General features: G+C 40.7%; 1 protein-coding gene across 6 annotated transcripts in view; it reads right to left on the bottom strand.

Annotated features, from left to right (window-relative positions):
* Nucleotides 1-234: 234 nt before the first annotated feature.
* The window catches only part of PTBP1 (polypyrimidine tract binding protein 1), a 30,606-nt gene continuing 12,411 nt past the window's right edge, over nt 235-18,429 (bottom strand). For 4 of the 6 annotated variants that reach the window (XM_083810975.1, XM_083810972.1, XM_083810974.1 and 1 more), the window contains 13 exons: nt 15,289-15,364; nt 14,157-14,329; nt 13,043-13,189; nt 11,565-11,735; nt 10,620-10,730; nt 10,047-10,221; nt 9,370-9,459; nt 7,958-8,106; nt 5,268-5,301; nt 4,680-4,772; nt 4,093-4,309; nt 3,776-3,853; nt 235-3,376 (listed from right to left, as the gene is read on the bottom strand). In XM_083810975.1, the coding sequence (XP_083667101.1) occupies nt 3,244-3,376; nt 3,776-3,853; nt 4,093-4,309; nt 4,680-4,772; nt 5,268-5,301; nt 7,958-8,106; nt 9,370-9,459; nt 10,047-10,221; nt 10,620-10,730; nt 11,565-11,735; nt 13,043-13,189; nt 14,157-14,329; nt 15,289-15,313 (1,596 nt within the window). In that variant the 5' untranslated portion in view covers nt 15,314-15,364 and the 3' untranslated portion in view covers nt 235-3,243. The remainder of the gene's footprint in view (nt 3,377-3,775; nt 3,854-4,092; nt 4,310-4,679; nt 4,773-5,267; nt 5,302-7,957; nt 8,107-9,369; nt 9,460-10,046; nt 10,222-10,619; nt 10,731-11,564; nt 11,736-13,042; nt 13,190-14,156; nt 14,330-15,288; nt 15,365-18,429) is intronic. The other 2 variants (XM_083810977.1, XM_083810973.1) reach the window with 1 other exon arrangement.

Below are 18,429 nucleotides of genomic sequence, written 5' to 3'. Positions count from 1 at the left end.
GGTCAAGCTCTGAAGGGCTGGAGTGTGAACATCAGGGGGGCTTTGGTCACCCCACACAGCCCCAGGCCTGGTTCACCATCCTGTCCCCTGCACAGAGGTGCTAGTACGAATAAACACTCTGCCAGCCCAGAGGTATGTGAAAAAGTCAAAGTTATGTATGAGGCAGCTGAAATTACATTAGAAGGAAAAATCAGAAGCAAAATAGGCACAATAAAGAGAGAGGAAAATCAGAAGCAAAGAATACAGAAGAAATTTATTGAAAGCACAAGTACAGACTGGCCAATAACTGCTTTCTACAATCTGAACAGTAAATAATGGAGCTACAGAAAGGTACAAAGGTTGTTATAAAATAGTTTTAATTTTGTTTCTTTTTGCATTACAAACATTCTTTGAAAGAGGCAATGGAATTCTGATGTTGTGTATGCTTACCCTCCCCACCCCACCTTCCACAATACTGAACCTGTAATAGCTGTTATCAAAATATACAATACATCTGTTCACCATAAAAAACTGGGTTTTGCTGCCCCCTCATGTCTTATAACAGGTATAAAAAAATTATAAATATGTACACCCTTTTGTTACTCACATTCTTTACATGCAAACACAGGGATCCAAAGGAAAAACCCACAATTGTCTGGGTTCTGGGGTTACCTCAATTCACTTGCATTTTGCAAAATATATAAAGCCTGTGGGTTGACCAAATCAATGTTAAAGGCCACCAGACAGGTTTCACTCCAATAAGCCTCTTCCCAGTGTCTTGGGTGAGGTTGATTGAATGCTTCAAAAGTTAAACCACCACAGCTGCTCCACTTGGGTTGCGCATGGATCTTTAAGGTAGTGCTGCCCGGGGCATGTTCAGGAGAACCAGCCGCACTGCCAGTGCTCCCCGGCTGCAGGAGGAATCAATTTACTGTTTTCCACTTGGGAAGGAAGGCAGATGAGCAAACTAATTCGAGTTGACAACTACCACCAAGACATCTGAATTTGCACCGCTGAATGTAAGATGCTGGCAAGGAAACAGATTTTTCAGAGAGGCAGATCAAGATTTCCTTAACAGGCTTACTCAGATTTAGAGGTAACTGAAACCAGTGTCTACGTGTCAGCTGAACTTTTTCTCAGCTCAACTGGGGGCAACACTTTCATTTAACATGGTTTCACACTCCTTTCAGCCTCCAACTGAAGACTAAGGCAGACAAATATTACTGATCTCATGCCAGCAACCCAAGCTGAACCCTCACTCAGACTTCACACACTTCTCCAGCATAATGCATATCCTCAAGATTTCAGGGAGGAACTAAGAAAAGTTAAGACTTTTCCAAACACTCAGTGCTAGGCAAGTCAAGAGCTCCCACACTAAGCAAGGAAATCATAACTTGCAACACTAAGACGATTAAAAAACAAACTTTGGTCCACAATTTGCAGAAAAACCCTGAAAAAAAGTACAAGATTCTTGTTATTTTGCATCCGAACAGGTTGCAGGTTAGAGGGAAACGTAAGGCAACACTGGATTACACAAAATAGAAGGCAGAATGGCCCAGGAAAGAGTTGTAAGCCAGAAAAAAATGGTCATCGTATCATTGGGAAAAAACAATCTGCATTCTACTTATAATAGATTCCCTTCCTATAACTTAAAAATATCTGGGCTTATAGGTTAAAAAGGTAAAACTTTAGCCTGGGTCCTTTTACTTAAATTCACAAGCTAATCGTGCTTGTTATCTCAAACACATTGCTTTAAAAGTCTGCTTAGCTTAGCATGTTTCATCAATGTCATTACATTAATTCACCCTCAGTCATGACCTCAGCCTGGTAACTAAATTCCTGCCCTACAGTTTCAATTACAAAAAAAATAAGAAAGTACAGTATACAAGGGTAATACCACAAAGGAGTAAATTTAGATTACGTTTATACCATCTTATCATTCTATAAAAAGGTACTTAAACTATTTCTTTTGCATATAAAGAGATTAGAATATTTGGTCAACTGGAAATATTGCTAGGCACAGATGACAGCAACTGCATCAAAAAGTATAATACAAGAATTAAAACAAAAAGCTCAAATGCTGAAGACATGCTATAAGAATGATGGCAGAGCTACATTGGTCTTGTTAATTTCAAATTAGGGGCACGAAGGTGACTCACATGAACACCTTTCTAAATGTGGGATATTCAATAATTCTTCAAATCCTAGCCAAGTATTTAGAGATATATATATATACACACACAATTTGACAAATTCTTTATGATTCATCTTCACAAGTGTCCAACAGTGGTTAATTTCGTATCTTGATCAACGCTCTTGTGAAGGGCAGAGCCTGTCGACTTGCTATTGACAATGGAATGTGATTTGGTCTTGGGAATGCTTCCCCACCCAGACCTTTCTACTCGGTCTGAACATTACACACAAAGGATCTTAAATAACTCCCACTGGAAGGTTTGCAGATGGAGATAAACCACAAGCAGATTGGAAAGTGGCATGAAGACACATGATCCTATGCAAATTGAGACATCATGGACAGTGGGATACAACTGCCTAAAGAGTCAAAGCCCAATATTTTCTTTATCCACTTTGCCAGCTTCATTAGTCCTTCACTACGATAAGCTGATCTACTGAGCCAGAGCTCATCCATTCCCCTCAACTCTCCCATCCAATCCCTACAATTCAGATGTTTTCCCCAAAAGAAGAAAAAAGTTTAAGGCACAGGATAGCAGATGCACAGTTTAGGTAGGATCAATGCAACTTATTTTTGTGCTGGATGAGTTGGGAGCTCCTATACACCATGCATTTTGCAAAATCCTGACTCAAAGGCGCAAAAGTGAATTTACACAGTGGTTTTAGGTCTTTCAAGGCATGGATGGGTAAAGAAAAAAAAGGCATCAATGTGAAACCTGATAAACTTGTTGGGATCTGCTTTTCAGGGGAGGAGGAGCAGGAGGGGAGGGGAATTTCCCAGAGCAGGTTCCAAAGTGTAAACTTTAACTTGTGATTTATTTGAACAGTCAAGATTGTTACCCATCACCGCAAGGTTAGCAATATGAATTAGATTTAATTTTTTTTTTTAAAAACCGGTAAACTGATTTCTCTTTAAAAAAATAAAATCTCTGGTCTTTTAAGGTCACTTCAGCTGCATTTTTAAAGTGGCTTTTTTTCTGGAATGATGGAAGTTGAAACCCTAGTGTTCAGCCTTCTAAGGTCAAGGCTGAACCCAAGAGGTTAAGTCCATTCTGTCTCATGCCTTCCAAAGCTTTAAATGGTGGACTTTGAGAAGGACACACGCAGGTGGTGATTCTCTCCCAGGTCATGATTATGGAGGTCAATGAGTGATTGAATGGCTTCTTCCACAGAGCCCATCTGGATCAAAGCCATTTTACGGTCCTTCCTGACAAGACAGAAGTTTAAGTCATTCAGTACCATTGTACACAGAGCTTAAGTCAGTACATGCTTTCTTAACTAGCACTCAAGACCAGGCAGAAAATCAGCTACCTGGATAACTGCAACATCCCGTCCTTTTACACGGAAGAGTACATCTGTAAGACAAACATGACTATCCAAACTTCTCACTCAGCTACCCTAAAATTTTCATCAAGTCATTCACCATGAACCCAATCCAGGCTCACTCTGGAATTCTTTATTCCAGATGAGTCAATTACTACATAAGCAACAATTCTGCTCGCCGTTCTCTTAACCTGGGTTGGATTTTGATAAGAAACAAGTGCATCTACCTTTTTCACACTGGAGAGCCCAGGGTAAGGACAGGACATAAGAGGAAACCACTTACTGGAAGAATTTGAATCCTTTGACCATCCCACCATTGCTTGAGAATAACATCTTGAGGTCTTCTTCAGTTATTGAAGGTCTGAAACAAATAATTTCTCCGGTCAAATGTACATCACCACCTCTAAAACAGTTCCCATCAGACCCTTCCCTAAACTCTCTACCAGTCAAGTAGCTCTTTGGACTGGAAAGACTGAGGAGTGACAGGAAGATGGGCAATCTTTTCTCCTGCCAGAAGTTAAAAAGCTGACATTCACTCTCACACTAAATTTGCAAATAGTTTCACAATGAGGCACACAAACTCTCCATGCAGATACTTACGGAATATTAGACAGATGAAGAGTGGCAGAAGGGGGGAAGATGTTCTGGAAATTTTTGGAGCCTGGTTTCTTGAAACGATGTAAAGGAGAATTTCCATAGTCCTTAGTCAGACCGTGGTCTTCCTGTCCTTCACGGGGAAGTTGCACTGTCTGATGCTTGGACAATGTTATACGGATTGGCTTCCCGTGAAGCTTCTGACCGTTTAAATGGCTCATAGCTGTAACAGTTAAAGACAGTGCTGACTACAATGGTATTTCAGTTCTGTTCAGACACTAATATCAAAGCTAGAATTTCATTTGAGTTCTTCCCTATACAGTTATCACATCTTCCAGGAACTCCATGACAGGTATTATTACTCTGCTTTATAGTACTGCTTATTCCATTATTTTCCCTCTGGATTATCTTGCATAAACAAACCTTCTCTAGAGTTGCACCAAAACCATACTACATATGAAGGCAAGCAATTGAGGGCACAAACAGTTTGTGTGTTTTTCTTTTTTTTTTTAAGAGGAGAAAGCACTGATACTAAACCTTTGATTACCAATATCTCTTAATGCTAACAATCCGATAAATTTAAGCTTGCTTACCAAGCTGAGCCTGGTTTCCATCAGCCATCTGAACTAGGGCATTCTCTTTCTTATTAAATAAAATCTTCACCCTCTGCACATCACCATAGACTCCTTCAGAAAGTGAGGAAAAATAGTTTCAGGTAGGGGGGAAAAAGGAAGTCTCATTCAACTTAATATTAGCTAATCAATCCAAGAGCAAAAACATTCATTCACAACCAGAACTAATCTCATTCCAACCATGTTTTACTTATTCTGCTCTACTTAAGGAAAATTCTTATATAGCAGAATAATAATGGAACAATACATTAAAGAAAAAGATACTGGGTTTCGGCAAAAAAAAGCAAAAATCTAAATGCCAGAAGACTGGACAATTTAGCATGCTACCACAATTTAAAACTCTTATAAAAAGACATGCAAAGCAATAAACCATGCATAACTGAACATAAAATAAAGGCAAAATAAATTAAATAGCAAACTAAGTAAACAATGTAAAAATTATGCATTCAAAAAATGGCAAACTGCAAACTGTACATTTTTGAAGTATCAAAAAAAGTAATCTCAAATAAATGAAAAACAAGGTAATAAAAAGTGTGAATAATAACATACCGAAAAGAATAAAGAGGCATTGGGGTGTAACTCTCTTTAGAGAACAGCAGAGCAAGGCAGCGGAGGGACAGGGAAGAGGTAAGGAATCGAAGGGGAGAGCGAGGTTGCACAAATCGTCCACAACGAGGAAGGGCAGAGTCCCCGCAGGAAATGGCGAAATTGGTTGATGGATGATGAAGTTTTCAAGATGGTTAATATTGAAGGGCAGGTTGGTTTCCGAAGAGCAGGGTTTTTTTTTTTTTGGAAGGGGAATGTTTTTATTTTTTGTTTCAAGCAACAACAGGAAGCAGAAGTACCGTGCAGTCAGTTGGCAAAGAAATTCCGGATCAGGGGAAGAAAAAAAATTCAGGGATGGGGGAGAAAAGAAAAAAGTAGCAAAAAACACAGGTCAGTAAATACATAAGGAAATATGTAGTGTTCCATCAGTCAGATTTATAGAATTCTACATACAATAACTTGTTTACAGAAACAGTTAATAGGTTTTTACCTAGTGGAACACAACGATAAAGAAAAGGCATTTTTACTTAAGATATACAAAGAAGTAAGAGACAGTATCACAATAGAGTGACTTCTACAGGCTTTAACACTAATTAATTTGCAATGGTATTCCCTAAAATTTGTCTAAAAATACTGATTTTGATTACTAGCATTTCTTAGAAGAAATGACTTCAACTGTCAAGTCAAAACAGCTGTAGTTGCTGCTTTAGGACCAATGACTGAAGGAAGTAGTCTATATGGCATACTTAATTGTAACAACACCAAAAAAAGCCAATTTAGATATTACCCACTGCATATAGAGCAAAATATCTGGATGAGCAGTTATTCCACTGCAAAAAAGAGTACTTCAAAGGCCTGGTAGAAGTTCTTGTTATAAAGGAGCTTGGCACCACGTTTACAACAGAAGTCTGTTCCCTTCCATCTGTCTCAGCGCGTTGGCCCCACACTGCAGAAGCCCAGTACTGCTGCTAATCCAGAAAGGGAAAGCATCTCTGCTCCCAGCAACAACACTAACTGTGCACGCAGACACGAGTGCTTTCAAAGTCAATGCAAGCTGAAACATCCAGACTTCTTCCACTCACCATGGAAAAGAAAAGAGTCATTTTAATTTCCAGGATTCTGATTCAGGAAAAAGCCTTACACGCTGCGGAGTAGTCACTCCAGAGAAATACTGTCTCTTTACTAACTGGTTGTGGCACAGGTAAGTTTCTACAACACTGATTATACAGGCAATGGAAAAAGTTTCAGATCTGTTAGTTCACAGCTTCAGTACAAGTATCAAAGTCTCTCTAGCCCAAAGATAAGCTGGATGGATAGTGAAGAGTTCAAAAAATCACAAGGCATGAAATAACTGCTTGCTCCTGTTTAAACAAGAACTGTGCGCACCATCAGACACATGCAGGTTAAATAGGGGTAAAGCATGGTCTTTAACCTATCACTGCCATCCAGACTATACAAAATCATCCCAAGAAAAAAAACTAAACAGTATTATATCAGTTGAGAATAGCAATGCCAGCTTTTAACATTTAAGACTTTTGTTTGAACAGCAGGTCACTGGGACCAAGCCAGAGATGACAGTTCCTGGAATGGCAGAGCAGTTCCTAGGCAGAAAAACCAACTCATCCAAATCAAAGCTGGTATCACAGCCCCTGCCATTATTTCATGCCCTGGAGAAAATAGTAATGACAGATAAAGAGTAGTCTGAACTACTGATTCAATTAGTGCCTCTCATCAAGAGTTGAATATTTTTTGATTACTCATCACATCCAGGCTTCTCCTTTGATGCAAAAGAGGTTTTGTGGTTACTCTGACATCACTGGTAAGTTTTACAGCTTTGCAAAGTAGTATTAAGGTGTGTGTGCAGTCCCACCAGTTAAAAGTGCTTTCAACAGACTCATATTCTATTGCACACAATAGAAGATTCTACGCTTTCAATCCAACAAAGAGCCAAAATCTGACTAAAAAAATCAAGATACCCATATCAAATTCTCTGATGCAGTCTTCCATTAAAGATTTTTGTTCAAATTTTCCTGCTTTGTTATTGAAGAAACCCAAGTATTTCAACTCACTAAGTTAAATGGAATTGAACATGTAAACTGTGAGCTGTTATGGGGTTTAGCTAAAAAGAGAACCTTCCAGGAATCTTGGAAAGGAAAAATGTGCAAGCACATGGCAGAGGAAAACTGCACAGGTACAAAGTCAAGCTGGCAGGGGTCCAGACACTACACAGAAAGAGCAAAGGTCAGAATGAACTCTCTCTGTAGTTCTGAATTAATGTATTAAAAAACTAGAACATGCTAAGGGAAAGAAAGAATGGACATGACTATTCTGTGACCCAAATGACACTACTGCATGGGAATGGCAGGGAGGTTCCAAATGGAAGGGAGGAAGGGGACAGGCATTGTAGTCTTTGTGGGACAAGAGCAGGCAGGCAGCATCTTTGGCTTTCAACCAAAGAAGAGCAAGATTTTAATTTGAAAGATGGACTTTCTCATTTCCCTTCAGCAACTAGAGTACTGATCTGCTTTGAGGTTCAGAGCTTGCAGAACACATCATCTGCTTTTCTAGTTTTGCCGTTTCCTTTAAGATATAGCAGGATTTCACTTTCAATGAGTTTCAGCATAATCTGTGTTCAGAAAGTGAAAGTAGAGGTAACAGGAAGGAGAAAAAAGTAAAATTAGGACTCCACTAACCTCAGGATTCAGATTGCTAACCAGCAGAACAGAGTTCCCTGCCCCAGTGAGGCCGGGAATGGCAATCCGTCCTGCTGCAGCCGCTGCAGCTGCTGCTGATGGGATAGCCAAAGGAGCTAGTGCTCCATGAACATTGGGAACTGACAAGCCTGGAAATTAAAGAATATTAACCAGTAAAGAAATTAACAGCACGTACTCTAGTGTATTTGCTGCACCAGAAGGGAGAACATGGCACCTTCTGCAACATGCAAGTAACCATTCAAAACACAGTGACTATGTACTAACAGCAACAGAAGCCTCCAATTCTGGTGCTGCAGGAAATGGTGTAATTTCTAATAGTAATTGCTCTTGCAGTGCCTGGTGTTTAACAGATGCCTCAGCACGATCTCGTTGACTACAATATTTTTCACATTTCACAAGGAGCGGAATCAGCACAAAGCCTCAGCTTTGCTGGTGCAGGAAAGGCATCACAAACGGTGCAATTGTAAGGGTCTTTCCAACCAGTGCATGCCAAAAATGCTTCAATCTTTAACCATGCATATAAAAGAATATTATATGCTACCATCAGCTAACTTCTCATGAATGGAGAAACATTAGTTTCATTTACAGGCATTTCTACATTGCTCACAACAACATCTGGCACCTCACTGTATTAAAGTTCTTTCCTTTGGAGAGCTAAAGTTCTGGAAACCACTAGTAATGAATTAAATGAAATTACTTAAAGTGATGTGGTTTATTTCCTCAAGAGGACAAGATATGAAAAATATCAGTGGTTAAACAATTTTTGTACTTGTTTCTCATTAGCAAGGAAATTACATCAAGTTACAGGGAAGTCAACATAGCTTGGTATGCTATGAAAAACAAAGTAAAAACTGTTTAGTCTAGCACCTAAAGCTTAAGTACTTAAACTCAGACATTTGGCTACTCATGTAAGTAGTTACATTGTTATCTGCAACATGAGCTGTAAACCTCAGTGCAAATATAGTAGTGCAAGTAATTAGGTTGATGCTCAAATACTAGCTTTACTCAAAATTATGAAAGAGTAAAGATTCCTTCCTTCTGACCATCTTAACAGGTGTAAAAGTGAGTTCCTAACCTCAGCAACCGCATGAAGTGCTAAATACAAACAGATTAATAGCCTCCCCTAAATTTCCCAATAAAGTAATTTTAAATTCTGCCTTTACCAACTCTGACATTCAGATTTTCTTCTCTCCATGCGAATATAGACGAGGCAGAGGAGCTACAGCTACACTCACATTCCTAGTTGAGATTATGTACTGAAACACCATTCACTCACATGCCAAATGCCAGCACTTCAGATTTACATGACTAGCCCCCCCATCACTACTCAGCTCTAGAACATCAAGATGCTTCAACAACAACCAGAGAACCTATATAAAATTCCAACTTACGAAGTACAGTACCTGCAGCCTGAGGAATTGCAAAGGTAGGAGGAAAGCCAGCCCCCGCATATGGAGAGGCAGAAATTATTCCTGGGGCACCTGGGAAAGACAAACACATTATACATAGAGAGCCAACAGCAAGAAAACTCTAGACTGGACTGTAACATCTCCATACATCCTTCAACATAAAGATTTAGCTGGAAACTAAACCATAACCACTAAGTAAAAAATGTCTCAATACTGAGTGTCTTCAAGAAATGAAGAAAGAGCATTTCTCCAACTCCGCTGGTCTGGCAGCTAATAGAAGTTAGCTGTTGGCCTCAACACAAGCTAGCAACTCCCATAACTGTTTAAACACAGTAGTTTTCAAAGTATGGGTTACAGCACCCCAAATTATTGCTGTCTGCATTGTAGTCAGAACAGCAGATGGCACTAGAAGCCAAGACAGATGGTAACATGTTAAAACAGTCCTCACAAATAAGAAACAGCATTCAAAGCAACGTGCACCTACAACCATACGTACATACTAGTATTTTGCAGTAGCCAGATTCAGTGATTCCAAAATTTCTCACACCGTATTATAAAATTATATATGACCAAATATACTAGGATTACATCCCCTCCTTTTCCCCAACTGGCAGAAGTATCAGTTACATTTGTCCTACTCCCCCTCTAAGAATTCTCACCAAAAGCAGCTGCCATGGTCTGATCGAGAGAGGGCTGGTTATCCCCGGAAGGTAGGTCTGGCCGTGTGTAATCTCTGCTTTTATCATTATTGTATTTTACATTGAGACTTGTGAGCTTTGAGAAATCTATGCGCAGTGTACAACAGGCATTGTAGATATTCTGTCCATCCAAAGACTGCAAAGAAATAAATCACTTTTTAAATCCAAGATGTATTTATATTATACATCACAGTAACAGATCTCTGAAGAGAGAAGGTGTTACATCATTCCAGGTAGTGCTGCATCCAAGGACAGGCGGGTATCTTGCTTTGTGTGGAGTTAGCATCACGCCATTCTATTCCCTTCAGTACTCACTCAGGTTACACCATACTGGCCTTGGTGGTGAATTTCCCTCCCACCTGCACATGCAATCTGCCATTAGGGTAACACTTACATAAGCCTAATATGATAACCAGGTACTCCAAAATGTTAATTTCTAACATTTGTCTTAGATTAACAAAAACAAGCATTAACAAAAACAAGCTTAGAATTTTAAATAGTTCAGGTGTTTAGCACTGCAAACATATTACTCACCAGTTTGGCATGCTGAGCACTCATTGGGTCAGCATACTGTAACAGAGCCTGAAATTGGTTGTTCTTTGTGAATGTGATGATTTTCAAGACTGTACCAAATTTGGAAAAAATCTGCAAGATAATATTTGCATGCCTTGTTACCTCATTTCCAGTAATGGAACTTCATATTTCACCTCCATTATTAAAAGCAGAAACGATAAGTTATCCCATCACCCTGTTAGCTTTCCAACTCGAAAATGTAAGGTTTTAAACTGTATCAGGCACTGCTTATGTTAAAACTGTATCAGGCACTGCTTATGTTACATCATAGCATCTGACTAGAAAAAGTGACAGGATTACTGAAGTACATCCTTAATGAAGTTTTCAATTTGTCATGAAATCTTATAGAGGAGGATTCATTCATATACACCTTCATAAGCTGGAACATTTTCCAGAATTTTAGGGATTCTTAAATGCAGTCAAGCTTGCATTTTGAACATGAAGATTAACTTAAGCAACCATAGTGGACAGCAGGAATAAACTTTCCAAATAGGCTACTGCCTACATGACTTGTATACACTGCATTTGTTTCCCTGTACCTCCCACAATGATGCTTAGCAACTACTTCCACAAAACCATAACTAGAATATGACGAGCAGTCTTGAAAAGGTGAATATTGGTCTTTTCTACTGTTACCAGGTTGCAATCTAACTAAAATGGGCAGACAAATCTCTGGAAGTTAAAATCTGGCCAGACTGGGACCAAAAATAGATGAACCTCACGTATGTGTCAGGGTGTCTAGAAAGTAGAAACCTGACAGCTATGCTCAAAGCTGCTCCCCTTAGAACTTGCTTTACAGATAAAGACACATGATGTTAGAACACCAGCATTTAAAATACAATAATTCCGTATTTGTTGCTACCCTTTCCTCCAGGACAATCTTCAAGAAGCGTTGGAATGTTTTACCTGATGCAGAACATCTAGAGTGACAGGATAGAAGAGATTCTCAACAATGATCCTCAGGACAGGGCTCTGGCCAGCCATTGCCATTCCTGCATCAACTGCTGCAGCAGAGGCTGACAGCGCTAGGTTTCCCGACTGAACAGAATTCACTGCTTGCAGAGCTGCTTGGGCACGCTGCAGAACCAAACATCCTGTTAGACTGACACTCCTGCTTGCAAAAATACACATTCAGCTTTTCTCGAGATCCCCAACTGCACAGTACAGAATAGCAGAACACCAGGTAGCAATTTACTGTTCCTAAGGCTGGGGATACAATGATTTCAGCACATTTTAAACATGGGCAATACCAGGCCACCCCTATCAATAACAGCAAAGCAGAATACAAACTACGTAAAGCATGAAGTACTTATGCTACTGCTAAAATATTGCTCAGCACCTACCAATGGAGCAAGATTATTCCAGTGTTTAGGAAAGAGGTAAAACTAGGCTCTCCTGGAATGAACCACCATCTCCAGAAGACTACAGAAGCTGACAAAAACTAAAAGATTTATGCACAGCTGCTACAGGGATCCAGGAGTGGAAATGGACTTGCAGGTTCCTGTAGATTCACCCTTCTCGTACAACACTGCGCTCACTTGTGCGCCAAATTCTAGTTAGATGAACCAAGTAGTGGTGTTTCATCTGCACAGCATTAGATGCTCTGATCCTGATGTAAATCAGACTGAAAAATGAGAGGAGGCAAACTGGGTGTATTGGGCAGCCAACCCTGATAAGGAGGCACAAGTAACTTGAACTTCTTTCCAGTGTTCCTGTCCTGAAAGATTGCCAAGAGCAGCTGAGACAAAAAAGGGAACTTTTTATACCACGCAGAGCACATCTGCACGTAAACTCTAGATAGTCCTGACAAAGTATTAAGAATCACTGTATTCAAGTGTTGCCTGCCTGAAAGATAGCACTTACCAGTAACAAATACTCTATGGCAGACAGGTTCTGCCCCATTAGAGCTTTTTATATAAAACTTTCACGTATTAGAAGCATTTTTAAAGCACTAGAAATTAATCATGTCTGTATGCATTCAGTTACTGTTTCTAATTAAAGAATGCTAAACACTTTCTCATGATCTCGTATTTATAATGCATGTTCTTCCCAACATCAAGGCAGTTTTAGCAGCTCATTTAACAGTCTGCTGAGACTTTGGACAAAAGCTGTTATAGGAGACCTTATTTCATAAACTACAAGCTTGTGGTAAAAGTCAAAGTAGCAAATGAAAAACTACGAGCAAGGGGAAAGAGGCAATCAAAAGCACCCATTCTGAAAGCAGTCTGTTAGAACCTAGATGAGAAGCACTTTCATTCACAGGAAATCATCATGCTTTTTAATACTTTCATAGTTAAACCAAGTCTCTTGAAACCAGCAGCAAAATCAGCTGAGAACTGTCCATCCCTCCCACCAGTATGACAATGTAAAGAAGAAAAACTAACTGCTTGGTTTGGAGAGTTGTCTGTCTTAAGCTCCTTGTGGTTGGAGAACTGGATATAGATGGGCTGGCTTCGAAGGACTGGAGTGACTGTGGTGTAGTAGTTTACCATGGTGTTGGCTGCCTCCTCTGTATTCATTTCTATGAAAGCCTGAACAGAAAGCCAAATCAATCAAACATCTTACTGAAGCAGCTCACACTAGGAGACAACATAACACTCAACAACAGCACGTGATTGATAAACTCAGGAGGAGCTTGCAGTTGAAACAAAAAGCATTGATTTCCACACATTCACATACCAGACTGACATTCACGTAAGGTTTCAGTCGCCCTAACATCTTTACACTACCCTTAGTTAACTGGCAACCACAGAAACGTCTGCAGGAACACTAGAATAGAGCAATAACCCAGACTCTGAGCACTTACATATTACATTAAGCGACTTTCCATACTTCTCTGCAGAGCTGTAAGCCTACTCATTGTTCCACACCTTTATGGTCTCCTCTACTTCAGAGCAAAAATGCAAGGGATCGTAGCAAGTCATTACATTAAGTACTTACATATAATCATACCACGCAACATATCAGAGGCGCATTTTCATAATAAGATTAAAGACGTAGTATTTTAAGTGATGATTAAAGTTGGCTTGCTTTTTTACTCCTTAATTTGTGAGACGATTTTAGTTACCAAACTAGTGCACACCTCCTGCATTACCCAAGAGCGTTTCAGCTTTGCCTAGTTCATTTTTTGTACCTGTAAAGGTGTCCTTAATATGCAAAGTCACACTGGTGGTTACTCAACTACCAAGCTAGCTTGAGTGAAAGAGGCCGACTCACAGCACTGCTGCCCAAGTCGTTTACCTGGTCTGTAATTTAAAACCAAGCATAATGCTAATTATAAATGACAACCGATAATTACGGACTTGCTCCATGTACAGTCTGAAAATAGCATTTTCTACAGCTCATGGGACAATTGTAGAAAAGTAAAACATAGTATGCAGAAGTTATTGACTCCTAATGCACAACAGTTGTTCAAACTTAGATCTGGTTTACTGATGACAAAATCTTTGACGAGATGACAAGCCTTTGACAATCTCTGCTTTCAGTTAGGAACAATACCTGATTTTTTCCTTTCAACATCAGAAGATTGGTGACCTTGCCAAAAGGTAAGCCCAGAGAAATGACCTCTGCCTCCGTAACGTCACTGGGCAGCTTACGGACGTGGATTACTCGGGACGGGACCCCAGCACTTCTACTATCACCTTTGAATTTTTTGCTGTCGTTTCCATTAGCTGTAAAAAAGAAAGTCACTGCTTAGAAGAGCAAGTTCCATGCAACATACACGCACTTACCACTTCTGACATACGTGGTGCTCCCCCATCAGTTATTGCTGTTACAGAGAAATTCCATGGTCTAACTTAACCAGAGTCTGAACACACATGGTTTTACTCATTTTTCAAATGACATGAATGTGAGTGACGTAGCTGAATGCCAGTGCAATGGAATCAACTCTCCAGTGGCCATTTTACAGCTTGTTTACAGTACATACACAACCCCACCCACAACTCTACTCCATGTAGGTCTGAGCCATTAATTTTAGACTGCTGCTTTGTTCATTTTCACTTTGACATATTCTTAGTAATGAAGCAGTTTGAAAGGGACTTCTTAGATCAAGTGATACTAAAACAAATAATATGACTCAAAATAACTTTAGATCAGCTGGATTATACATATGGCAAAAGACTATCAGCAGCACAATACCAGACATTAGCTGATACAGTCTGGCAGGGAAGCTACAGGAAAAACAGTAAGGGCCTCAGAAGATTACGGTAGGCCAAAATAAGGCATTTGAAGACACTGGCAAGCACAGAAGGCAAAGTTCTGGACTCAGCACCTAAGAATTCCGTCTTGCAAGGGATTACTAACCTCTAGATGGTGTAAGACTCCTAAATAACAGCAAATTGCTATATACAGCCAAAACAATCCTACATTAAATTCACCTGTGCTTCAAGTCTACAGCAAAACCTGCACATTTTAACACTGTAAAAATCATTTCAGCAACTGTCCTGCAACAATTTTCCAGCCTGCAAACCTTAAAAGTACAGGGCAGACATTTACTATTCAGCAACATCTTACAACAGGCTCAATAAGTAAGAAAAATAGAGATTAAAAATTAAGATGACACTAAAAAACAGACCTCAGTACTCACAATACTTATCATATGTTGCTCTTTTCTTATAGGCAATATTACCTGCAGAAGAAGAGTTGCTGCTCATGATAAAGGGTCCGTTAGTAACACAAGTAGAGAAAAGCTCGTCAGATCCCCGCTGGAAAAGAAAAGAAGAAAGGTAAACTGACAGCATCTTTACTAAATCCTATTCAGGTATTCTGAAAGCAGAAAAACAATTGAGATTAAGTTGTAGAGAAGCTGAACAGAAGTGAAAATATACTGACAGTCAGCCTCATTGTCATCATAAATTAAATATAAGTAAGATCCAATTTAGTAACTGAGTAGCACTATCCAATAGCTAAACACCAGGAATCTCAGGAGCTGAGGCATTGCTGAGTTGTTTGAAGCCACCAAATCAAGCGTCATGCGCTGACATTCACATTCTTTCTCCGTAAGAAAAAAGGATCTGACTATTGGTGTCAGATGACATTTTCATTCTTTTAAGTTAAGCTAGAACCCCGTAGCTGATCTGAAACAGCAAAACAGATAGGTCTCACCTACTCATTAATTCACTCTTAATGCCGTTCATTACAATGAGAGCAGCCATTTTACTGGGGGTTACCAAGATTAAGGAAGTCTTGAGCAAAAGACAAGTTACGATTCATTTGGTCAAAGACGCCATTTTCCAGCGACAGTGAGACAACGCAACTTGGAGATGTTGAGAACTGAAAGAAATGGAACTCTTCCCCTTCCTCCCCCCAGAAAATGGGGGAGGAAAAAAAAATCAAGAAAATGAAGCTCCCAGGAAATAACTACTTTTAGTTTTTTTACAGGAGTAGGCATACAATAATTTGCACTCTTCTAGGACAACAGTAAAAGTCTCAGTAAGCACACTCCAGTCAGAGGACACAGACAAGCATTCCGAAGTAGAGAAACCTGAGTATCACTGGTACAAAATCTGTGATCACACCCTTAATTTTGCACTAGGAGCTTACTGCTAAAGCCATGGCTACTTGCAGAACGAGAAGCTCAGAGCATGCCAACATCTTTGATTTTTTTCCATACTGCAGTGTCATGCATTTCGACTATGGAAGAACACGTTTGATCAAAAACTAGAACAAACTGCTCCTACTGGAATTACACTGCTCAAACTGATACCACGGAATTAACAGAAATGCATTTATTCTGGGCCTTTTAGTAGCTGTAGGCACGGTGTAATTCCACCTATTGGCATACAGACAGGGAAGCGCAGAAGCTTAGCACTTCCCTTCTTCACTCCCAGAAAATAATGCTAACCAACCTCTAACATTACTGTAACACATTTCAACTCATTGCAGCATTCCCTGCAGAGTCACCAAATTACCTGCACTGACCAATGCACTATGCTAACCTAAGGAGGAAGTATGAAAAAAGCATTACTAAGGCAAAAAGCAAACACTACAACAAATTACTTCTTCGCACCATCTATACTTATACAAACAATGCCACTTAAACTCGGTAAGAATTTCGAACAAGCTACAGAGAAGGCTTTAAAGCCTACTGCAAGCAGCAAGCAAACACAGTAACATACATCCAGTTACAGAAGCACTCTCTCATAGCTTTCAAAATGATTTTTACACGGTAGTCACACCAAAAGACCTCTACCAGCAGAAAAAAAGCAACCAAGCTCATCCCTCTGCTAACTCCCAGGCACCTGGATGGAAACATCCCCTGCTGCACGCCGCGGCCACCAGAAACCCTATCGCCCACCGAGCCCCGTATCTGGTGGCAACTGCAGTAACAGTATCTGCGAGATAACAAAAGCTCCGCTGCCGCACCAGCAAACAGGTTGGAAAAGTAGGTCACGCAAGGAGCCCCACAACACCGAATTACAGACAGAGGGGTTTGGGTGGTGCTTTTTTTCCTTTTCTTCTTCAAATCTTGAATTTCTCGTCTGACGACTCACTACTGCCTCTTCAAAGACGAGCTCAAGGACTTTGATGTACTGACTAGGGGAAATTAGGCCAGGTTCCAAAACCATGCTTCATGCACTACTGCTGGTCACCTGCACCACGCCGCCCAGCTCCTCCAAAGGCAGCACACACCCAGCAGTGTCTCCCTCTCACAACGTGGTAATTAGCAATAGGCCTTTTAACAGCTGCTCTAATTAGCACTGGGATTCCTGAGTACAAGCAAGAGGCAAGCTAGTCTGGGAGGCTATTATACTGCAAGCCCATCCTTTTGGTGACAAATTAACACATAATCCCAAGGCAAAAGAATCCACCGGCTTGCTGTAAGTCTTCGTGTGCCCAAGTTACTGCGAGTGCCCCAGCCAGCGTACTTCCCGCGGCCTGGGATGCAACCAGCAGCTATTTACAAGAGCCACCCAGCAGCAAACCAACCTCCTCGTGCAGGCAGTGTTTATTGGCCTAATGAAACCGCCTGCATCAGGCCCTAATGGGCCTTCAAGTCCTAAAGAGTTCCTAAGGCACCTGTAAAGCTCTGGATGTACCCGACTCCAACACTCCCAGCATGAAGCAAGGCATCTGTGCGAGCACACGGCCGGCCCCTCGATCCCCACGGAAATGCTACGAGCAGCCACGTATCTGGCTCTTGTGGAGGCACCGCTAGGTAACTATATCCTAGAAAAACAAATGTTTATATGACTGAGGAAAGAATGCAAGTTCCCTGAATTTAACTTTCCTAATGGCTTGTTTAGAATAAACATTTTCCTGCATATTTAAAGATTTACTTGCAGCGCACTTTGACAGGGAGTGCTCACTGCTGCTAGTTTCCACATGTCAGTGTTTCTTTAATGAAAGAGCATTTCGAATCCACTCCCCTCTTATCTTGGAGACAGTCTCTGCTGCCCGCTGTGACCAGAGCCAGGAGGCAGAGGGGGATGATTGTTCGACATCAAAAGCAGCAGCAGTCAATTTGTAAGCTTCCCAGCTGGAAGTACGTGCAAACAGAGGGGGACGACCAAAGCAGTTGGACAGCCACGACTCCGAGGTCTTTCCTCTACACAAGGGAGCTTCAGACCCCGCGCACACAGTACCGTACAGTTGTGTCAACATCACTCCACGGACTCCCCTCCGAACAGCTTTTCAAGTACACACCCAAGAGGCGCGGGCTCCGCGTACCACCGAGTTGCTCAGGTTAGGGGATACCACCATCACCACGCGTCAGGCAGTGCTGGCAAGCTCTCCTCACCAGGAGCAAACTGCATCAGCTGCTGCTTTC

Source organism: Anser anser, assembly GCF_964211835.1.
Source record: "Anser anser genome assembly, chromosome: 25".
Classification (NCBI taxonomy): Eukaryota; Metazoa; Chordata; class Aves; order Anseriformes; family Anatidae; genus Anser; species Anser anser.
This window is presented reverse-complemented; position numbering and strand designations above follow the sequence as displayed.